General features: G+C 42.1%; 1 protein-coding gene across 1 annotated transcript in view; it reads left to right on the top strand.

The window, feature by feature from the left end:
* The window catches only part of SCNN1D (sodium channel epithelial 1 subunit delta), a 67,595-nt gene extending 43,899 nt beyond the window's left edge, over positions 1–23,696 (top strand). Inside the window, exons 8-13 of the mRNA XM_044277552.1 lie at positions 11,579–11,696; positions 15,571–15,649; positions 16,304–16,361; positions 16,673–16,728; positions 17,105–17,180; positions 23,412–23,696. Of these exons, the coding sequence (XP_044133487.1) occupies positions 11,579–11,696; positions 15,571–15,649; positions 16,304–16,361; positions 16,673–16,728; positions 17,105–17,180; positions 23,412–23,696 (672 nt within the window). The remainder of the gene's footprint in view (positions 1–11,578; positions 11,697–15,570; positions 15,650–16,303; positions 16,362–16,672; positions 16,729–17,104; positions 17,181–23,411) is intronic.
* The last annotated feature ends 1,645 nt before the right edge of the window (positions 23,697–25,341 follow it).

Here is a 25,341-nt window from a genome sequence, read left to right on the forward strand (position 1 = left end):
CTTCCAGTAGTGGGCCCTGGCTGGCCAAATTTGTACCTGGCCTCTGCTGTTGCAAAAATCCTCTTTCTGAGCCACTTCTAAAAGACTGGCCTGAAAGTGTTAGAGATGACCCCTCTTCCTCCTCCTCGTCCTGGGCCACATCCTCTTCCATCATCGCCCTAAGTGTTTTCTCAAGGAGACATAGAAGTGCTGACATTTAGGGCCAGGGATCGAGGGTGGCTAGGTGGGAATTTACGCTTTCTATCAAAGTTTTGTGAGATGGAGAGCCGAACACTTCCGTGTGACGTGGTGGAGATGCTTGGTGATGGAGGTAGTGTTGTTGGTGGCACATCCTCTGTTTGCTGGGCGGCAGGTGCCAACATTCCTCCAGAGGCGGAGGAAGAGGCTAAGGCAGCAGCAGAAGAGGGAGCAGGAGGGGCCTGAGCCCTTTCTTGGTTTTAAAGGTGCTTACTCCACTGCAGCCCGTGTCTCGCATGTAGATGCCTGGTCATGCAGGTTGTGCTATGGTTCAGAACGTTAATGCCTCGCTTCAGGCTCTGATGGCACAGCGTGCAAACCACTCGGGTCTTGTCGTCAGCACATTGTGTGAAGAAGTGCCATGCCAGAGAACTCCTTGAAGCTGCCTTTCGTGTGCTCGTCCCTGTTGATGGTGGCCAGTAGCAGGTGAACTGTTTTGGCGACGGCTGCTCTGCTTTTGCACCCTGCTCCCGCTTTTGCTACGCTGTTGGCTCGGTCTCACCACTGCCTCTTCCACCGAACTCTTCATTCCACCCAGTCTTCCTCCCTGACCTCCTTTTTCGGTCTGCAGAAAGACTCAGCAGTTGGCACCTGTGTTTCGTCATCATCAGAGACGTGCTGCGGTGGTATTCCCATGTCCTCATCAGGAAACATAAGTGGTTGTGCGTTAGTGCACTCCTCGCTTCCACCCCTGTGTAAGGGCTAGGTGGATGCCCTTGGGAAACCCTGCCAGCAGAGTCTTCAAACAGCATAAGAGACTGGTGCATGACTTGAGGCTCAGACAGGTTCCCCATATGCACGGGGGTAATGTGACAGACTGATGGGCATGGGTTTCAGGCGCCACCTGTGCGCTTTGTGCAGAAGACTGGGTGGGAGATAATGTGAACGTGCTGGATCCACTGTCAGCCACCCAATTAACTAGCGCCTGTACTTGCTCAGGCCTTACCATCCATAGAACGGCATTAGGCCCGACCAAATATCGCTGTAGATTCTGACGGCTACTGGGACCTGAGGTAGTAGGTTCAGTAGGATGTGTAGCTGTGGCATAATGGCCACGTCCTCTCCCTGCACCAGAGGCTCCACCAACACCACCACGACCATGACCGCGTCCCTTATTAGATGTTTTCCTCATAGTTAGTGTTCACAAAGCAAGGTAAAAAGTGGTTAAGTCTGTTAAAAATAATTAACCGCCAATATAAACCCTGATGTAGGGTATTTTTTAACTCTATATGACAGCGGTATTTGTGGCCTAAATGTGACACTCACTTATGCACGTCTTATCCCAGATGTGCAGTATATCAGAGGGGGGGTTTTTCACCCCAGTAACCAAAAAGCCGTATTTCTGGTCTAAATGTGACAGTCACTGATGCTTGTCTAATCTCAGATGTGCAGTATATTAGAGGCTTTTTTCACCCCAGTATGCCAAAGCCGTATTTCTGTCCTAAATGTGACAGTGACTTATGCACGTGTAATCCAGATGTGCAGTATATTAGAGGGTTTTTTCACCCTAACCAAAAAGCTGTATGTCTGTCCTAAATGTGACAGTGATTTATGCACGTGTAATCCCAGATGAGCAGTATATTAGAGGTTTTTTTCACCCTAACCAAAAAGCTGTATTTCTGTCCTAAATGTGACAGTGACTTATGCACGTGTAATCCAGATGTGCAGTATATTAGAGGGTTTTTTCACCCTAACCAAAAAGCTGTATGTCTGTCCTAAATGTGACAGTGATTTATGCACGTGTAATCCCAGATGAGCAGTATATTAGAGGTTTTTTTCACCCTAACCAAAAAGCTGTATTTCTGTCCTAAATGTGACAGTGACTTATGCTTGTCTAATCCCAGATGTGCAGTATATTAGAGGGTTTTTTCACCCCAGTATGCCAAAGCTGTATTTCTGGACTTGCAGATAGCCTATGCTGGTGCACTATTGTTGCATAAAATGGCTGCCGATCATGTATTGATATTGACTAACTGAAGAAAAAAAAGTTTGTTTTCAGCAGTAGTTGGCTCAGGGCAGGCTTAAAAAAATTGTGCATTGCACCCACAAAACACTTTTTCTGTAGATTGCTGAGTACATAAACCAGTTCTTGATAAGATTTCTCCCTGATCTCTCCCTCACAGCAGCTGCAGCCTCTCCCTACACTAATCCGAGCAGAGTGACGTGCGGCGCTACGTGACTGCAGCTTAAATAGAGGCTGGGTCACATGCTGCAGTTGGCTAATCACAGCCATGCCAATAGTAGGCATGGCTGTGATGGTCTTTTGGGTCAAGTAGCATGACGCTTGTTGATTGGCTGCTTTGCGCCATAAAAGTCGCCGAACACCGAACCCAAACTTTTACGTAAATGTTCGGATTCGGGTCCAGGTGCCGAAAACCCTAAAGTTCAGTACGAACCCGAACTTTACAGTTCGGTATCGCTCAACTGTACCCCTTACCACTGCAGCCAGTTTTGACCTTCACTTTTCTTTTTTCATCCCTGCCATCCAAGAGTCATATTATTTTGCTGCATGAGGACTGTTTTTTGTGTGGTAAACTTGTATTTTTAATGACACCATTTTGTGGCCCAAGTATTTTATTGAATTTAACTGTTTATGGATTTGTTGTTTGAGTTTAGTTTTTATTCAACATGTGTAAAAAAAATTATGATAACTTTATTGTGTGTGTCAGTATGTTTATGGTGATACCAAATTTATATAGCATTATTTTACCTTTTAAAATTATTTGTTCTTGTGTCGCCATATTCTGAGAGCCATAACTTTTTACATTTTCTGTCGATGAAGCTGAGTGAGATGAACTGACTCTCATCTGCACCATTTTTGGGAACATGCATCTGTTTGCTTGCTGTTTATTTTACGACAGACACCTTAATGGATAAATAAAGTAATAGTTGCTTTCTTTTTTCAAATTTATTCCAATAATAAAACACTTGAAAGGAGGTTTTGATTACCTTTTTTATTTGACTTTTATATTTTTATTGAGTACTTTCTAAATTTAAATACGGTATGTATAGGAGATTAATTTCGTAACCAATTGCTCAGTGCCAAGGTGAATTGCTTAAAGTCTCATAACCATATTAGTAACCAATAATATTTTACTAGTCATAACAATTCTTATAATTAATTAATTGCAAGCTATATCTAGTTGCAGTTGTCAAACCAGCACCTGGTGAATTTGAATGCTTTTGTAATTGCCTAAATTAAAAATGTCCTATAGCCACTCCATTATTCAATAACATGTATCTGTATAGCTTCGATCTGCTGTTTGTTCTTTTGCGAATTTCTATGTCCACCTCACTTATGTGAACTACATGCTCAGTTGCATCCTTCAACAGCCTTTTGAGCTATGATAGGAATAGAGCTGCAGCAAAAGGGCCATACCCCGTAGCAGAAAGGACACACTCTGAGCTGCCTGTTTGATATAAATTTAACAAAGCAATTAATGGGGAGATCCCTGGATCCATGTGAGGTACAGGGCTGGTTCCATCTTTGTTAGAAATATCTTTGTTACAAAGAAAAGTGCAATTCATGTAGACAAAAAGCTAGATTACACAAATGAACCACAGCAAAACCACGGACCAGGACCCCTCCCACCATTTACATAAGGCAGCAGCATATGTGACCCATTTATGTCCCCAGATAACCTGCGTATTAATTGTTTGGCAATGTAAAATAGGCAGAGCACAAAACGTATATGTATAAATATACTAGAACACTTGCACGATAAAGTGTAAAATGCTACCAAGTATCCCTGCCAAATAATGCCAGGTATTTATAACTGACAAGTCAAGTAAGCATATAGTAGACGTTATGCCTTATTCACATCTCTGTTTGCGGACCCAGCAGGCTGTTCCGGCACAGAGCAGCCCGCTGGATCCCCAGTGTTCTATTAGTTGGTCCTGCTCCAGATGATCACACACTGTAGTTAGTAGCAGACATTTTATTAGGTGTACATCTTAGCTGCCATTACACCTGAGGCTGCTTCCTGAACTACAACCAACGAGTTGCAATAACGCACAAATATCTAAGTAGTGAGACCCCTAGAGGCCATTCCCAGCATATAACATATTGCTACACCCAGTGACTGCAATGAGGTTCGGCAATTTCTAGCAAAAATGCTGTGTTTCGGCTGGACGTAAACTGCTGCATGCAACAGCTTTCTTCCAGTGGAAACCCGGCATTTTTGACGGAAATCGACCAGACCACTGCCAGACCCCATTGCAGTCAATGGAAATTCGTCGGTGAAGTAAAGGATCCAGCAACGCTGCATCCGTGATACAGCCAGCTGGATCTACAGACAGAGATGTTAATGAGGCCTTATAGTATGGGAATAAAATCCGCTAATAGTAAATGCCATTAAGGTAAAGCTGCCAGAAATAATGTCACTGCCTTATAGATGTATGAAAATGACAACTATGCATGGATATGTAGTCGAAGCAAAGAATATATAATAATGACGGTGGGTGCATGGTTTTGCTATGGTTCAAATGTACTTTTTCAATAAAGATTATGGGGGAGATTTAACAAACTAGTGTAAAACTAGCAACCAATCAGATTCAACCTTTCATTTTCCAAAGGAGCTGTGAAAAATGAAAGGTGGAATCTGATTGGTTGCTATGGGAAACTAAGCCAGTTCCACTTTACACCAGTTTGATTAATGACCCAATATATTTTTTGTGTCCTATAGGGCACATTTCTGTAAGGTTTATGTTATGTATGGGCGTTGGATTTATTAACATGCAATTACAATAGCATTCATGTGGTGACTGGTATTTGGGGCATATTTGTTTATTGGCACATAATACACATAAATGAGCCTAAGCTACTGCCATTATTTGGATTAGTGTATAATCTCTGAGTCGTTATATAAAAGTAAATTATAACGTGTCTTAATTATTCCAATACATAACTACATACACAGGGTGAGGCAAAAGTCTTGACGCACCCTATTGACTGGTGTAATATGTATAAGACTGAATTCCAATGTGTGAAAGTACTAATTGGGAGGGAGGCTGCATTACTTGGTGGTGGAAACACTTTGGGCTGCCATTTTAGAATCTGCCATCAGGGGTGCACCTAGCCTTTCTGCTGCCTGAGACGAAAATTGAAAAAGCGTCTCCCCCTATACCAAAATCTCAACCTAACCCCTTCCCTCCTAACATTACGTATATCACTACAGAACGTACAGGCTAATACAGTGCCCCACACCACTTACATCCAGTGATGTCTCCTGTGATGTAGATGTTCTCTTTCCCTATCTTCTCCTTTCAGACCTTCAGACCACCATTTTTCAGCCATTTCTCATCTCTGCAGTTTGACAAAAAAAATCTTACTTTACTACATTTCTACCATCCTCCCATCTTCTGGACAAATCATCCTACCATCCCCAATACTGTGCCTCTGTGCTTCCCAATATTATACTGATAACAGAAACAGATAAACCCCCTGATAATAGTAGTACCATGCAGATAGGGCCCTTCAATAATTATTGGCACACAGTGTCATAAAATAACTGCGCCCAGCAAATAGTGCCCCTGACACTAATAGTGTAAACATAACGTCCCCCAAAAATAATTGTGGTAAGCTGATACTATGCCAAGGTGCCCCCACAGTAGTAGTGCTCCCCAAAGTCCCACCAATAGTAATAATTGTCTGCTAGAGCACACATGGTAGTAATAGTGCTCCTACAGTGCCCCCAACATGTCCCCACTGTACCCCAGAAGTAATAATGCTCCCATAGCGCCCATATTAGTAATCATGTTCCCCATAGACCCCCAGTAGTAATGAAGCCCACCATAATGCCCCCAGTAGTAATAATTCACCTTATAATGTGACAGTACAAAAAATGCCCGCTTATAATGTGTGCCAGTGCAAAAAATAGCTCCTTTTAATGCCCCCAGTTCAGCTAATGTCCCCAAAGTGCCCCCATAACATGCCAGTATAAAAAAAAATATATAGTGCCTCCAGTAAATGCCCCCATAGTACTCCTCTTCCCCCTTCCTCCTAGTGCCCCCCATAATGTACCACTATAAAATGCCCCTATATAGTGCCCCAGTAGATGCCCTCAGTGTCCCTCATAATTTGCAAGTATAAAATACCCCTTCTTAATGCCCCCCTGTAGGTGACCCTATAGTACTCCTCTCCCCCCTTCCTCATAGTACACACCATAATGTGTCCCAGTATAAAATGCCCCTATACAGAGCCCTCCATATAAAATACCCCTTCTTTGTGGCCTCAGTAGATGCCCCCATAGTGTCCCCCAATAATGTGCCAGTAAGAAATGCCCCTTAGATGCCCCCATAGATGCCCCCCAATAATATGCCAATATGAAGTGACCCCATAGATTCCCCCCAATAATGTGCCAGTAAGAAGTGTCCCCCATAGATGCCCCCAATCATCTGCCAGTAAGAAGTGCCCCCATATTGCTCCTCTCCTGTATTGTACCATATAAAAAAAATAAACACACATACTTACCTCCGTCAGGCTGGCAGCAATGCGATGCAGGCCTCTTCCGGCCTGTGTCCCGTGCTGTAAAGCTCAGGCGGCGCGATGACGTCATCGCGCCACCTGCACTGGCCTTTGATAGGCTGCAGGCCGAGTGCCTGCAGCCTATCATAGGAACGGGGAAGGGAGACGCCTCTCCCTCTCCTGCTCCACCGCAGCACATTCATCTGTATGGCTGTCCTGAGGACAGCGATACATATGACTATGGAGATGAGCGCTTCCACAATGGAAGCGCTCATTTCCCTGTGTCCTGCCGCTGCTGCCCCCACTTGTCACCAGGGCCACGCCGCCTGAGGCGATCACCATGCCTAATTGGCGGTGCGGCCCTGTCTGCCATATTGAATTCAGCTCACGTTTTTTCAATGGAAAGGGAGTCATGTCATATATCAGTCTTGGCTACGATATACTCAGAAACTCACTGGAAGTTTCAGTTTTGACCTACCTTTCCCAATTTAGGAGTTAAACAAGGTCAGATGTACATGACGTGTTCTTTGTGTCCACCATTCTGCAGGATGCACGTGGTTAGGCTACTTTCACACTTGCGGCAGCAGGGTCCATCAGGCTGTTCCAGCTGGGTAACAGCCTGCCGGATCCCTAGCCCATTGTGCTGCCGGATTCACTATATTCACTATAAATGGGGCCGGAGGGGACTTACAGGGGCACGGAAGGCTAACGTTAGCACGGATCCGGCAGGCTGTTCCCCCACTGGAACAGCCTGACGGAACCTGCTGCCGCCAGTGTAAAAGTAGCCTTGGACTCTTTTAGACGGGCAAGATTTCCGCGCAGGTGCGATGTGTGATGTGAACGCATTGCACCCGCACTGAATCCGGACCTATTCATTTCTATAGGGCTGTGCACATGAGCGGTTTTTTTTTACGCATCACTTGTGCGTTGCATTAAAATCGCAGCATGCTCCTCTTGTGCGTTTTTCACGTAACACAGGCCCCATAGAAATGAATGGGACTGCGTGAAAATCGCAAGCATCCGCAAGCAAGTGCGGATGCGGTGCGATTTTCACACACGGTTGCTAGGAGACGATCGGGATGGGGACCCGATCATTATTATTTTCCCTTATAACATGGTTATAAGAGAAAATAATAGCATTCTTAAAACAGAATGCTAAGTACATTAGGGCTGGAGGGGTTAAAAAATAAAAAATTAAAATTAACTCACCTTAATCCACTTGCTCGCGTAGCCGTGAAGGATCATGTGATGGACCATGTGATGAGCGCAGTGACGTCACCACAGGTCCTTTTCATCACAGATGAAGACAGAAGAGATGTCGTCTGTGCGAACAAGTGGATTAAGGTGAGTTAAATTTTATTTTATTTTTTTAACCCCTCCATCCCTATTTTACTAAGGGCTCTTTCACACCTGCGTTATAGTCTTCCGGCATAGAGTTCCGTCGTCGGGGCTCTATGCCGGAAGAATACTGATCAGGATTATCCTAATGCATTCTGAATGGACAGTCCGTCCTTCAGGATGCATCAGGATGTCTTCAGTTCCGGAACGGAACGTTTTTTGGCCGCAGCAAATAGCGCAGCATGCTGCGCTTTTTGCTCCGGCCAAAAATCCGGAACACTTGCCGCAAGGCCGGATCCGGAATGAATGCCCATTGAAAGGCATTGATCCGGATCCGGCCTTAAGCTAAACGTCGTTTCGGCGCATTGCCGGATGCGACGTTTAGCTTTTTCTCAATGGTTACCATGGCTCCCGGGACGCTAAAGTCCTGGCAGCCATGGTAAAGTGTAGTGGGGAGCGGGGGAGCAGCATACTTACCATCCGTGCGGCTCCCGGGGCGCTCCAGAATGACGTCAGGGCGCCCCAGGCGCATGGATGACGTGATCGCATGGATCACATGATCCATGCGCATGGGGCGCTCTGACGTCATTCTGGAGCGCCCCGGGAGCCGCACGGATGGTAAGTATACCGCTCCCCCGCTTCCCACTACTACTATGGCAACCAGGACTTTAATAGCGTCCTGGCTGCCATAGTAACACTGAAAGCATTTTGAAGACGGATCCGTCTTCAAATGCTTTCAGTACACTTGCGTTTTTCCGGATCCGGCGTGTAATTCCGGCAAGTGGAGTACATGCCGGATCCGGACAACGCAAGTGTGAAAGAGGCCTTAGCATTCTGTATTCAGAATGCTATTATTTTCCCTTTCCCCCATGTTACAAGGGAAAATAATACAATCTACACAACCTTGAACCCAAACCTGAACTTCTGTGAAGAAGTTCAGGTCTGGGTACCACATTCAGTTTTTTATCACGCGCGTGCAAAACACATTGCACTTTTGCGATAAAAACTGAACAACGGAACGCAATCGCAGTCAAAACTGACTTCAATTGCGTACCTACTCGCACGGGTTTGTTGCAATGTACCCGGGACGCATCCGGAGCCAAAACGTGACGCCCGTCTGAAAGAGGCCTTAAACGTTTAATCCAGTCTTGGTGAACATGCTGAAGAACAATGTGTGATACTTCTTCACAGCGCTGAAGGATACGGCATTTTAGGTGAGCCAGATTGCACAATGTGTCCAGACTTTTGCCTCACCCTGTACTATGATTTCAGCATTACCAGATAATGTTATCAGGTTACCAGGGAAAATACTTCCTTGATACCACACATTTTTTTAAAGCAAACTTTTTTAATAATTTTTTTCCCAGTTACAAAGCAAGGGTTAACAGCCAAACAAAACTCAATATTTATGGCCCTGATTCTGTAGTTTACAGAAACACCGCATATGTGGTCGTAAACAGCTGTACGGGCACACGGCAGGGCGCAGAAGGAAAGAAATGCCATACGTTTTTTGGAAGGCAGATTTTGCTGGACTGGTTTTTTGACACCATGTCCCATTTGAAGCCCCCCTGATGCACCCCTAGAGTAGAAACTCCAAAAAAGTGACCCCATTTTTAGAAACTACGAGATAGGGTGGCAGTTTTGTTGGTACTAGTTTAGGGTGCATATGATTTTTGGTTGCTCTATATTACACTTTTTGTGAGGCAAGGTAACAAGAAATAGCTGTTTTGGCACCGTTTTACTTTTTTGTTATTTACAACATTCATCTGACAGGTTAGATCATGTGGTATTTTTATATAGCAGGTTGTCACAGACGCGGCGATACCTAATATGTATGCTTTTGTTATTTATGTAAGTTTTACACAATGATTTCATTTTTTAAACAAAAAAATATATATTTTAATGTCTCTATAGTCTGAGAGCCATAGTTTTTTCAGTTTTTGGGAGATTATCTTGGGTAGGGTATGATTTTTGCGGGATGAGATGATGGTTTGATTGGCCCTATTTTGGGGTGCGTATGACTTTTTGATCACTTGCTATTACACTTTTTGTGATGTAAGGTGACAAAAAATTGCTTTTTTTTTTACACTTTTTTTTTTTTACGATGTTCACCTGAGGGGTTAGGTCATGTGATATTTTTATAGAGCAGGTTATTATAGATGCTGCGATACATAATATGTATACTTTTTTAAATTTACTTTTAAAAAAGTTTTACACAATAACAGCTTTTTTAAAGCTGAGCCATAGTTTTTTTTATTTTTTAGGCGATTATCTTAGGTAGGGGCTAATTTTTTGCGGGATGAGGTGATGGTTAGATTGGTACTATTTTGGTGGGCATACGCCTTTTTGATCGCTTGCTGTTGTACTTTTAGTGATGCAAGGTGACAAAGAAATTGCTTATTTAGCACAGTTTTTATTTTTACGTTTTTTTTTTACTTTATTTGGGGAAAATTACTATGTGGTTTTTTTTACTTGAAAGTTTTAAATTTTGGGGGGGGGGGGGAACTTAATTTTTTCACTTTATTTTTTGTCCCACTTTGGGACTTCAACTTTTGGGGGTATAATTCCCTTTACAATGCATTCCAATACTACTGTACAGGCTCTTCACCGCTGCCTTCCATGCCAGCCTTCTGCTGCCTTCCATGCCATCGGGTCCCCATTACAGCCGCACGGGGACCCGATGGCACTGACGGCCGCCCGCCGCAGCAACCCGTAAACGCCGCAAACCGCAGGTCTGAATTGACCTGTGGTTTGCGGCGATTGTCGATATGAGGGGGTCACGGGACCCCCCTGCGCATTTTCCCAGGGTGCCTGATCAATGATTTGAGCAGGCACCTTGTTCCGATCACCGCCCGCCACGCGGCGGTGATCGGAACTAAACATGACGTACCGGTACGTCATTTGTCCCCAAGAGGTTAAAGGCTATGTACACCTTCTGGGACAATTTTTATTTATGATTGCATATTACATATTTTCAAGTGGCCTTTATTAAAAAATGTAAACCATTCTGTCACAAACTGGTACTTTCACTTTGTGCTGATCATCTAATAAACCTTATCTCTAAACTACTAAGAGGTCATAAACACTTATTTAAGCCTCATTCTTATCAGTAAGATAAGGATTGAGCTTTAATGAGTGCTTATAATGTCAGAGATAAGGAGCCTGTCAGCTCTGAAATGACAGAAAAGACAGAAAACAGGCTGCTACTACAGCATCTCAGCTATGTACACAAAAAAGGATTCCATATTTTTAATGATGACCAATTGAATAAATGATTTTTAGCTTAAAATAAGTACAATGCAATAATAAAAAAAAATTTTTTTGCAGATAGTATAATAATAATCTTTATTTATATAACATATTCCGCAGCGCTTACTATAGTTTTCCCCACACATTAAACATGTACTGATTATTATTTTTTTGGCTTCATATGAAATTGACCCTAGATTGTGGCCTCACTGGGGATTGGGACTGATGTAAGTGATTGCAATTTCTATTAAGAATCTTTAGTAGTGTCATTTTTGTCTTATCTTTTAGACTTGTCTACAGTCTTGTTTCCAGTACAAGATGATAGAGACCTGTGGATGTGGATATTATTTTTATCCATTGCTTCCTGGGATGGAGTACTGTAATTACAACAAGCATCCTGGATGGGGTAAGGAACCACATGCACCAAGGGCTCTATGCTCTGTATGTGGGTGGTAATTAGTTTATAATCTTGTTGTGATAAGTCGGCAATCAATGCATATGGAGGGCCTGTGCTTAAAGTGTATGTCATTTTAGGTAATTTTTCAGAATAAGCTGCCATGTGGGTGTAATTACATTTGTAATTCATTTTTTTCTGATTTGTTGGGTGGAGACTAGCTAGGATCACATCTGCCCATACACACAACATGGAGAAGCAGGGGCCCCTGCTCCCTAACGCTCTGTAGCACACACCATAATCAGCAGCAGTCATGGAAGCTATTACACACAGAACCAAGTAGTTTACATGTGAATCCAGCCATGACGTTAGGCAGTAAATCACTTACAAACCCGCAGCAGTCTCTCTATCTGTCTCTCTGCCTACCTATAGCAGTCCCTCCCCTTTCCTCCTCTCTTCCCTCTCCATCGACTTCTATGTAATCTGATCCTTCAGTGATCAGGCAGCCTATAGAGTGAGCTGAGAGTTAGTGAAGAGGAGAGTAGTCTGTTAAGAGGAGAAGCAAGCATCTTTCTCTGATAAGATATATGACAAAGTTTTTTATATTCACTTGTAACAACAGTTACTCTTTAAATGCAGTGGTCAATCTGAATACACAGAGTTCTGGCAGCTGGTGACTTTGATTAAGCAGGAAGGGGATTTCAGACTATCTAAGGGTCCTTTTACATGGACAACAAGTCAATTGGCGCTTGTTTATAAGGCCATTTACATAGACTGATGGAAAGTGCGGTTGTTGGCCGTACATTTACCGTAATGGAGCAGGGCTGAAAAGCAGCCAAACAACTGAATAAAATATTTGAAAAACTAGAAAAGCTCCATGGTCCTTTGGCTGTTTACCGCCACTGAATTTTTTTCTGAGATTATATAGTCAACCAACGAGTTATAATGAGCTGATCATGTCGCTTGTGAAATAAAGAGAGCATAGCCAATAAAAACGGCCGCCCCTTCATTCTAGTCTTTGACGGGGGTCACAGTGGTTGGATCCCCACTTACTGAATACTGGAGGCATAACTCAGAGGTGTAGCTAGGCTTTCCAGCACCCAGGACCAGGATTCGCCATGGTGCCCTTACCCCTGCACATGCCACCAAATTTTATTACATCAGAAAGAGGGACAACAGAAGCAGCACACTTGTTGCGTCGCAGCAATTTTTTTTTAATGCTAAGCCATGCATCTAAGGCTCCATTCACACGTCCGCAACGTGTTTTGCGGATCCGCGGAGCCGCAAAACACGGAAAGCGGCAATGTGCGTTCCGCATTTTGCCGACCGCGCATTGCCGGTACGAATAGAATATGCCTGTTCTTGTCCACAATTGCAGACAAGAATAGGACATGTTCTATTTTTATTGCGGAACGGAAGTGCGGACCCAGACTTGAATGGGTCCGCAATTCCGTTCCGCAAAATGCGGAACGAAATTGCGGACCTGTGAATGGAGCCTAACCCTGCCCAATGCATAACTGTACGCAACCAATCCCACAGAGTCCTCTTAGGGTTATGAGTAAATAGCTTAAAAAGTAACTTTGAATAATATCCTTATGAATATTTGTATGGCTGTTTTAGGAGTAAAAATATTCGCAAGACCCTTTTTTGCTAATATTTAGAAATGACAAGGGTGTAACAGGCATAAAAGAGGAGTAAAACCCACTCCAGGGGCCCAAGTAGTTTTCATTACAGGAGCACAGACTGCCGGAGGTGCATCTAAATAATAAATTAGGCTAATCCTCCCCCAGTGCAGAGGGGGAAACAAAGATCAATGCAAAAACCTGATCTTTGTAAATTACCTCCAATATGTTACCTGGTAAAACAGGGTACATGGCGGTACCAAAACACCTTGCGATAAATGAAAGAACCAACTGGCCCTACCGCATCCAGAGTTTCGCTGTCGTGTTGGCGTGATGTCCGCTAGAACCGGAACAAAGTTGCAGTAGTGATAGAGTAAGAAGACTAATCACATAAGGAAGGGATGGTAACTGCCCATGTTAAATCCCTAGAAGGGGGCGCTGTGTTGGCCCTGTAAGACCGAGCAATCCCAATGTATAACAGGGTGATCTAGGGCTTATCCTCTTAGTGCTACCACATAGTAGTAAGGCCCATATTGTGCCCCCTCACAGTATTGATGTCTACATTGTGCCCTCTCACAGTAGTAATGCCCACATTGTGCCCCATTACAGTAATAGCCACATTGTGCCCCCTTGCAGTACTAATGTCCACATTGTGCATCCTCACAGTAGTAATGTCCACATTGTGTCCCTTCACAGTAGTTATGCCCACATTGTGTCCCTTCAAAGTAGTTATGCCCACATTGTACCTCACAGTAGCTATGCCCACATTGTGACCCCTCACAGTAGTAATATCCACACTGTGCCCCCTCACAATATTTATACCCACATTGTGCCCCTTACAGTAGTTATGTCCACATTGTAACCCCTCACTGTAGTTAGGCCCACATTGAGCCCCCTCAATTTACTAATGCCCACCTTCAGCTTAATTAATAAAGTTAAAAAAAACAACAACACTGAATACTCACCTGTTTCCGTGATGATTGGCACATCCCGTGTTCTCCAGCAGAAGCAGCAGACCCGGTCACACACATATCGTGCTGCTGGCTGTGCAGGAGGCTGATTCTTGGGCTTTCACTGCTTCTCCCACACAGCCAGCAGTGGAATGTGTGGCTGGCTGGGGAGCTCGGCGGAATGGTGAAGCAGGGCACGTGCCCCGCTTGACCTCTTCCTCTCGCTACGCCCTTGGCATAACCTTTAATTCATCAATGTAGCTTGGCTCCATAAAATAATGCTGGCAGGATTGAACAACAGACCTGGACAGATCTTATTCACTAGTTATTCTGTTCCCTTCTTATTAAAGGGGTTGTGCCAACATTAAATGTTATTTTAATATAATTCGGATTTGAAAACTAGTTACTTTTCAAAATTTACTTTTAATTAGGGCTTGTGCACCTTACTGTATGTATTTTGCGATCCGCCACAAATACGGATGATGTCCGTGTGCATTCTGTATTTTGCGGAACGGAACAGCTGGCCCCTAATTGAACAATACTATCCTTGTCCTTAATGCAGACAATAATAGGACATGTTCTATTATTGGAACGGACATATGGAAACGGAATGCACATGGAGTAACATCAGTTTTTTTTGCTGACCCATTGAAATGAATGGTTCCGCATACGATTCACAAAATAATGGAACCAACACAGAAACAAAATACGTTTGTGTGCATGAGCCCTTACAAAAATGCTATAGTTGTGAGTTATTAATTTCATTATAATGATGCTCCCCTGGTGTTTAATCTGTATAGTAATTCACACTACCACCTACTGAGCTGAGTATGGTCATTAGCATACCTACCATAGAGGATTTATATATGGATTATACATTTTACTGGTAATATATATACCACCATATAAATCAAAATAAAGTAATTAGCAAATATATTTTGATCAAAATCATTTGTGCCCATCTACTACTGCAAGGTGACCTCTTTTAGCTGGGACCCTACTCTATAATGACTAATTTCCATGTGACAACTGGCCTCAAATGAATTCAGCTATATACTAGGCTGTGATTAAAAACAATCTTGGGAAAGATGGGTGGCTAGAGTGTATGATGGAGGCACCCACACCTGGAAATGCATACTACAAAACACAAAGTCAGTCAGCAGCACATCTTAAAAAATGAAATGCGGGTCACCATAGCTGAAAATACAAAACAAAACACAATGCAACAGCTCTCTGCAAACATTGACTATGTGGATTGTAAATGTTACTAATTTGACATATTATGGCATAATCCATTTAATATCTTCATTTAAGGACATTGTTTCTATCGGCTGTATCAGGAGATGTTAAATCACAGGCTCGTCTGTTTTAAGAAGTGCCCAAGGCAGTGCAGGTAATAAGGTGACTGGATTGCACTGTGACTTATAAATGAGAATAATATATACCATGGTCACCATATATGTGAATAAACACAAGTCAATGGGGGGGGGTGGGTGTTAGGAAAAAAAAAAAACTATGTTGCCCAAAGCAACTGATTACACCAAAGCTTTCATTTTTGGGATCTGGTCTGGAGCTATATTTATTTAGGGGGTCTGATCTGAGACTATATTTATTTAGGGGCTGTATTTATTTAGTAGGGCCCGGTCTATGGTCTGTATTAATTTAGAGTTCTGTATTTATTTAGGGGGGTCTGGCATTTGTATTTGTTTAGAGGATCTGGAATTTGGCTGTATTATTTTGGCATCTGGTCTATGGTCTGTATTAATTTAGGATGGTCTGATTTAGCATTTAGATTTTTGGGGGGGTTCTGGTCTAGGGCGATAGTTAGGGGTCTGGTTTGAGGTCTGTATTTATTTAGGTGTAGTTGGGTATTCATTTATGGGGTCTGGTTTGGGACTATATTTATCTAGGAGTCTAGTCTGGGGACTGTTATAGTTTAGGCAGTCCTGTTTGGGTCTAATTATCCAATTGCTGTGCTTGCAGCCATATTAGTATAAGTTACATAACTGTTTCATGAATAATTATGACTTTTTTTTTCTTCTCCAAGTGAAACAATGTATCAGCTATCAGCAGGCTTTGCTAAGTGGCCCACATCTGTGTCTAAGGTAAGTGCTATTCTTTAACATAGTTCCTTGTTGATCTCAGCACTGAAAGGAGTTGACTCATCAAGACAATCCTTTTAGGGAATACAAATGTCCTCGAATGGGGGTCCCCTGCTCAGACTCCCAGAACTGTGCACTGCATGGTCATACATTCCCTTAGTGCCTCCTGCAGTTGAGATTTATGGCCAGACAAAACCTTTCTTGGTAACATTAGCAGATTGCTAGGGGATCCAGGAGCTGGACCTGCAGTGATCGGCTGACCGTCAGTGACAAGCCTTCCATGACATCTCATACATCTGTATCTCTTGTTGCAGGGCTGGGTCACAGGCGTATTATCCAATAGAACTGGCTACAATAGAACTAGTAGAAGGTAAAGTGTAATAACTAGATTCCTATTTCATAGTGACCGTTAATATTATCAGTCCAGATAATTAGAAATATATATGATACAAGTGGAAATGAATCCTCTTTGCTAAAGTTGTTAAAATGTTTTATTATTTTTAAATCTGTTATTTGGTGTTGACAAGCTTCCTACACCCCATGCCTAGCTGGGCTGTGCAGATTTGCTGTTAAGAAGACTAGAAAAGCTGGTTGATAGACCTTGTAGGAGCGGTGATACACGGCCCTGGTACTCATTCAAACATTGAAGAACCGGGATTTATGCTGCAGTTTAGTGGTCAGGTGATTAACATAAAACCATCATATTACTACATCAATAATTACATTTTCACTTTGATCTATTCTAGAAATGATATTGCCAAACTTAATGTATATTTCCAAGAACTGAGTCTGCGCTCATTTGTTGAAACACCTGCAATAGAAGTAAGTGATTCACATAATACTAGGTATTAAAGGGGTTATCCCATGATTAATGTAAAAAAATGAAAATCGGACATCATATAGTAGATAACAATGTCTTTGTACCAAAACCAGCTAGAACCAGCCCTGTACCTCAAATAGATCCAGCGAGCTCCCCATACATTTCTTCAAATGCTCTGCTGGATTTATTTTTAAGTTGTCAGCTCAGGGGGGTGTTCTTTCACAGGGGTATGTCCATTCTAAAGGGTGTGTTCTTTCTGCTGCAGCTCTCTCTTCACCTTCTAACAGATCTGTCTGGTGGCAGTTGAAAGATGGAACTGTTCATGAACGTCCACCTCAGAGATCTTACTGGGGTGGACAGAAAAATAAGTAAAAGAAGAAAGAGCAGGTGGCACTATACAGTCGTGGCCGATAGCTTTGAGACTGACACAAATTTTGGTTTTCACAATGTCTGCTGCTTCAGTTTTTTTATGGTGGCAATTTGTATTAACTCTAGATTGTTATGAAGAATGATCAGAAGAATTGCAATTAATTTCAAAGTCATTGCTTGCCTTGAAAATTAACTTAAACATAAAAACCCAATTTTCACTGCATTTCAGCCCTGCCACGAAATGACCTCATTTCAGTGATCTCATTAGCTCAGGAGAAAATGTTAACGAGGAGAAGGCAGCTGATGCCACTCTGTTGTGCTGATTGAATTAGAAAAACAGACTGGTTGCTGTAAAGGGTGGGGTGTGGGGGTTCTTTAAATCATTGTCTCCTTCTGTTAACCATGGTTACCTCCAAGGAAAGATGTGACATCATCAATGCCATCATCTATGCTTTGCATCAAAGGGCAGGACATTGCTGCTTGTAAGATCTTACCCCAATCAACCATTTAAAGGATCATTAAAACTTCAAGGTGAGAGGTTCAGTTGCTGTGAAGAAGGCTTCAGGGCACCTAAGAAAGTCAAGCAAGTGACAAGAGGATTCAGCTATGGGATTTAGTTACTTCCAATGCCTAGTTTTCTCAGGAATGGCAGCAGGCGGGTGTGAGTGCATCTGCATGCCCAGTGAGACAAAGGATTTTGGAGGATGTCCTGGTGTCAAGTATGAACCTAAACCATGAGCATATACCAATGACATACAAACCAGATTCCAAAAAAGTTGGGACACTATACAAATCGTGAATAAAAACTGAATGCAATGATGTGGAGGTGCCAACTTCTAATATTTTATTCAGAATAGAACATAAATCACGGAACAAAAGTTTAAACTGAGAAAATGTACCATTTTAAGGGAAAAATATGTTGAATCAGAATTTCATGGTGTCAACAAATCCCCAAAAAGTTGGGACAAGGCCATTTTCACCACTGTGTGGCATCTCTCCTTCTTCTTACAACACTCAACAGACGTCTGGGGACCGAGGAGACCAGTTTCTCAAGTTTAGAAATAGGAATGCTCTCCCATTCTTGTCTAATACAGGCCTCTAACTGTTCAATCGTCTTGGGCCTTCTTTGTTGCACCTTCCTCTTTATGATGCGCCAAATGTTCTCTATAGGTGAAAGATCTGGACTGCAGACTGGCCATTTCAGTACCCGGATCCTTCTCCTACGCAGCCATGATGTTGTGATTGATGCAGAATGTGGTCTGGCATTATCTTGTTGAAAAATGCAGGGTCTTCCCTGAAAGAGATGACGTCTGGATGGGAGCATATGTTGTTCTAGAACCTGAATATATTTTTCTGCATTGATGGTGCCTTTCCAGACATGCAAGCTGCCCATGCCACACGCACTCATGCAACCCCATACCATCAGAGATGCAGGCTTCTGAACTGAGCGTTGATAACAACTTGTCCTCTTTGGTCCGGATGACATGGCGTCCCAGATTTCCAAAGAGAACTCGAATCGTGACTCGTCTGACCACAGAACAGTCTTCCATTTTGCCACACTCCATTTTAAATGATCCCCGGCCCAGTGAAAACGCCTGAGCTTGTGGATCTTGCTTAGAAATGGCTTCTTCTTTGCACTGTAGAGTTTCAGCTGGCAACGGCGGATGGCATGGTGGATTGTGTTCACTGGCAATGGTTTCTGGAAGTATTCCTGAGCCCATTCTGTGATTTCCTTTACAGTAGCATTCCTGTTTGTGGTTCAGTGTCGTTTAAGGGCCCGGAGATCACGGGCATCCAGTATGGTTTTACGGCCTTGACCCTTACGCACAGAGATTGTTCCAGATTCTCTGAATCTTCGGATGATGTTATGCACAGTTGATGATGATAGATGCAAAGTCTTTGCAATTTTTCGCTGGGTAACACCTTTCTGATATTGCTCCACTATCTTTCTGCGCAACATTGTGGGAATTGGTGATCCTCTACCCATCTTGGCTTCTGAGAGACACTGCCGCTCTGAGAAGCTCTTTTTATACCCAATCATGTTGCCAATTGACCTAATTAGTGTTAATTGGTCTTCCAGCTCTTCGTTATGCTCAAATTTACTTTTTCCAGCCTCTTATTGCTACTTGTCCCAACTTTTTGGGGATTTGTTGACACCGTGAAAATTTGAATCAACGTATTTTTCCTTTAAAATGATACATTTACTCGGATTAAACGTTTGATCTGTCATCTACGTTCTATTACAAATAGAATATTGACATTTGCCATCTCCACATCATTGCATTCAGTTTTTATTCACAATTTGTTTAGTGTCCCACCTTTTTGGGAATCCGGTTTGTATGTGCAACCTCATAATACACAGCTCCTATAAATAAAGGCACTCCACAGCAATTAGATACAAATCAGTAATAACTTTATTAAATTACACAATTAATATAATTACAACTGTGCACCAAGGGGGCGACATATCAATAGGATCAAAACAAAATGCATATGCTAATACAGTACATAAATAATGAATCCATAGTGGAGCAAAAAGTAAGAATAAACTGGTTTAATGGTTCAATACATAGTGTGAAAAGTATGCAGACCATAGTCACATGGTCTGGCACCAAGGCAGAAGTTATAACTAAGTGGCTCATTGAGCAAAACATTGATGCTCCCCAGATCTCAATCCCACTGAAAACCTAAGGTGCCCTTTATATGGGCCGAAAATTGAACAGATCATTGCTGATGAGCGTTCAAAGTAATGCTCATTAGCATTCATCGTGTAATTGGATCAATTGTGCAGGACAAAAAATCCTTGTTTCCCGGTAGTAGATAATGCTGTGTAAACACGATCTCCTGCCGGGAAACAACCAGTCCTTATAGGGAAGAGTGATGGCATTAGTGATTGCCCCTCCCCATATTCTGGAGGAGCTGGAGGAGATTCATGCATGTAAATGCAGCAGTCTCGTCCGCTAGCGATCAGCAGATTCTCGGGAAGAAATGCTTTCTTATAAACGATCTGCTTGTACATCGTCCCGTGTAGGCTACTTTCACACTTGTGGCAGAGAGATCCGGCAAGCAGTTCCGTCGCCGGAACTGCCTGCCGGATCAGGCAAAACGTATGCCAACTGATGGCATTAGTAAGACTGATCAGGATCCTTATCAGTCTTAAAAATGCCTGATCAGTCAAAAAAATGCATTGAAATGCCGGATCCGTCTTTCCGGTGTCATCCGGCAAAACGGATCCGGCATTAATTTTTTTCACCTTTTTTTTCAGTCTGCGTATGCGCAGACCGGAAGGACTTATCCGGCATTCCGGTATTCTGAATGCCGGATCCGGCACTAATACATTCCTATGGAAAAAAATGCCGGATCCGGCATTCAGGCAAGTCTTCAGTTTTTTCGCCAAAGATAAAACCATAGCATGTTATGGTTTTATCTTTTGCCTGATCAGTCAAAACAACTGAACTGAAGACATCCTGATGCAAACTGAACGGATTACTCACCATTCAGAATGCATGGGGATATGCCTGATCAGTTCTTTTCCGTAATAGAGCCCCTGTGAAGAAACTCTATGCCGGAGAAGAAAAACGCAAGTGTGAAAGTACTCTAAAGGGACTTTCAGAAACCTCCGAAAGCAGATGTACAAGCAAAAACACAGAAATCCCTGATGAACTCCAAGTACTGATTAGGTAAGAATGGGTTGCCATCAGTAGGATTGGCCCAGAAGCTGATATCCAGCATGCCAGGGCGAATGTCAGAGGTCTTAGAATAAGGTCAACACTGGAAACATTAAGTCTATGTATAAACTTGATAGATTAGTCAATAAAAGTTAAAGAATATTATGAAATACTTATAATTTTACTTCAGTATACCATGCAAAAAGTTGTGAAAAACAAAATTTGAGTCAGTTGCAAAAGTTTTGGCCTCGACTGTACCGATACGTATTAGTGAATAACTCCCTGGCTGTACAAAATGCTTTATTACATACAGTTAAAACTATTCGGATCCAGGTGCTGGTTTGGAAAATGTAGAATATTTTTGGGGACCACCACTTTAACAAGTGCCTGTCAACAATATAGTTGACAGGTTGAGTATATTATTCTCTCCTGGACAGAGAAAACAATGGTTGCCCTGGAGTCCGTAGGCCTGGAATAGGCTTTCGACATCCCTCCAAGAGGGTTTTCTCAACAGTAATATTTAGGATATGTTGCAAAAATTTCTGGTACTGGAAATCTGTTACATTAAAATAATGGGTCTAAAACCCTATTCAGATGTTTGTAATGGTCATCAAACTTTTTGTTGAATTTCCTGTAAAAAATCTTTCACAGTTCACCATGAGTGGCATATAAAATACATGTACTGCCTGTTCTTGGAAGATTGGCCCAGATTTATTAATCCTATAAATTGCACAAATTTACACCCGATGGCTAGACCTGCACCAGATTTATCACAGTGGCTCAGGCTAGAGGGTAAACGTGCAGCAGGGATAGATACTGCAATTTTGGTGCAAAATGGTACATATTGGGGGAGATTTATCAAAAGTGATGTAAAGTAAAACTGGCTTAGTAATTATAGCAACCAAATTATAGCAACCAATCAGATTCCACCTTTCATTTTCCAGAGCTCCTTTGGAAAATGAAAGGTGGGATGTCATTGGTTGCTATGGGCAACTAAGCCAGTTTCCCTTCAACCCAGTTTTGATAAATCTCACCCATTAGTTTCCGCCATTTTCACACAAAGCCCCACCCTTTCTGATAAGCTCCATCCCTTTTGAGCAAGCTTGACACATTAGTAAATCTGTGCACTTGTTTTTTCTGTCTCTAATAAATAAAGCATAGTTCTCGGTATAGGAAGTTTAATAGAATGTGGAAAGAGATGAGATGACTTAGTGCCCCCGTCATTACTTAAAAGATATGTCCACCTTTGCAATGCAACTAAAACAAAAAGTGCAGCATCTGTGCAAATACTGTTGATTGAAAATATCATGCAGTTTTTAAAGATCTGTGAAGATCTACTACGGTAACAGACTACAAACAAACCCTGGGTAGTCTGGTCTTCCAGTCATACTTACTTCTGTCTGTCCCCTACTTCCTGTTAATCTACATTTGGTAGGTAACCAAGAATTAAGGGTCAGATACACATGGATGTCACTGTAGAACCAGCCTATAAAGAATTTGCTTGTAGACTATAAGGTTCCGTTCACATCTGTGTTATTTCATTTTTTTATATATCTGAACAGTGTTAGTGTTGGATCCGCTGCATGACAGACACCAACAGTGTCCAGCAGCCCTAATATTTATATATTTCACTTACTTATATAGCACTGACATATTCCACATCGCTTTACAGAGGTTGTCATCACTTACTGTCCCCAATGGGGCTCACAATCTAACGTCCCTATCAGTATATCTTTGGAGCATGAGAGGAAACCGGAGAACCCTGAGGAAAACTCTACAAACATGGAAAGAACATACAAACTCCATGCAGATGTTGTCCTTGTCAGATATGAACCTAGGCACCAGTGCTGCAAGGCACCAGTGCTAACCACTGAGCCACCATGCTGCCCCATTGACGATAATGGGGACTGGCTGGTTTCTATCATGGTTTCCATCATTTTATCAGTTTTGACAGAATCTGCAGTGGAAGCTCCTATCTCAGCCTCCAACGCAGACATAAATATAACCTAACTCTGAAACACTTAGGTTTACATAGGAGCTTTAGGTAGGATATTTTAACAAGACTATTGGTAGAGTTTGCTTTATTACTTATTTTTGATGAATTAAAACAAAAAATGGCTGTAAAAGTGAAAATAAACTTTAAGTAAAAATCCATAAACAACCAAGAACTAACCACTGCTGTTTCTACTTTCATAGATTCCGAATCTACTTTCTACTATGGGAAACCTGTGGAGCCTTTGGTTTGGATCTTCAGTGCTGTCAGTAGTAGAAATGGCAGAGTTGGTGTTTGATGTTGCAGCCATGTTGATCATAGTTGGCTACATAAAGTTTGGAAAGAAAAGGGAAGAAAATCATAATGTGAATCTGTATATCATCCAACCAGATGGTATGTCTGACCATGATGGAGGAACTTTAACCACCTCACAAGTCCATGAGACATCCAACCATTTGGATGGCAAAATAGATTCTAAACCTGCTTAGATGTGATCACTAGTGATGAGCGAGCATCGCTATGCTCGGCAGATCCGAGTGCTCAGCCGAATACTGCAGGTGCTTGAGTACAATTTAATACAATGAAATTTAATGGGAGACACAAGCATCAAACCAGGAACCCCCTGCTCTGAAAAAGAGAGGGTGTCTGGTTCACAAAAAAAAGTTAGAAATTGATAGAAACCCAATCAAAATGGTTTGGAAACACCTATTATCTACGACATACAATAGACAATCACATAAAAGCTATATGTCAAAAGCCAGGTATATGCAAGCCATCAATCTATCCATGAGACCGGTAACAGTCAGCATACCTTACAATGGCAGCCTTGTGCACTACAAGACATTCCAAACCAGCTCTCATCTGACTGAGAGCCAGTAAGCCTCAAAGTTACTTCAGATCTGTTGGATGGCTTGGGTGGACCTGTGCACCTAGATCAATATCATTAGGGAGACAAAAAGTTTTCTGATTGTCCAAACATAATATTCAATAACCTTTCTATACAGTTTTGTCATGTAAAAACTCATTTGCATAAACATGGGCTTATGGGAAAGACAAGAATATTAGACTATGAGTCTTATGACAAGCTTATTAGTGTAGCCTCTTGCATGGAAAATTCGCAATAAAAATTTGTGATTAGAATATTCACGATCTACACTAGGATGATAGCTGGGTAATAACTCAGTGATAAAATCTGACACTGGGAAAGTTGGGTAATAACTCAGTAATAAAATCTGACACTGGGAAAGGTGGGTAATAACTCAGTGAATATATCTGACACTGGGAAAGGTGGGTAATAACTCAGTGATGATATCTGACGCTGGGAAAGCTGGGTAGTAAGTCAGTGATAATATCTGACACTGGGAAAGCTGGGTAATAACTCAGTGATACAATCTGACACTGGGGAAGTTGGGTACTAACTCAGTGAAAATATTTGACACTGGGAAAGTTGGTAATAACTCGCGAATATTTAAATTGCAAATTTTTATTGTGAATTTTCCATACAAAAGGCTACACTAATAAGCTTGTCATAAGACTCATAGTCTAATATTCTTGTCAGAAGACTATGAAACCAATAGATGGCACTATTGAGTTATGAACAGCGCCATCTATTGGTTTCATAGTGTCTGACAAAACTATTAGTCTACTCTTGTCATAAGACTGTGAAACTAATAGATGGCGCTGTTCATAACTAAATAGCGCCATCTATTGGTTTTTTATAGTCTTATGACAGCTGAAAAACAAGGCAGATTCTGCTCATTGGATGTCTTTCCCACAAGCCCATGTTTATGCAAATTAGAATTTACATGACAAAACTGTATAGAAAGGTTATTGAATATTATGTTAGGACAATCAGATTTTTTTTTCCGCCCTAATGATATTGATCTAGGTGTGCAGGTCCACCCAAGCCATCCAACAGATGCAAAATAACTTTGAGGTTTACTGGTTCTCAGTCAGATGAGACTGGTTTGGAATATCTCATAGTGCACAAGGCTGCCATGGTAAGTTATGCTGGCCTTTATTTGTCTCATGGATAGATTGATGGGTTGCACATACCTGGCTTTTTGCATATAGCCTTTTTGTGTGGTTGTCTATTGTATGTCTAAGATGCATCCAGCTATCCTCTTAATGCTG

The sequence above is a fragment of the Bufo gargarizans genome, chromosome 2, assembly GCF_014858855.1.
Source record: "Bufo gargarizans isolate SCDJY-AF-19 chromosome 2, ASM1485885v1, whole genome shotgun sequence".
NCBI classification, from domain to species: Eukaryota; Metazoa; Chordata; class Amphibia; order Anura; family Bufonidae; genus Bufo; species Bufo gargarizans.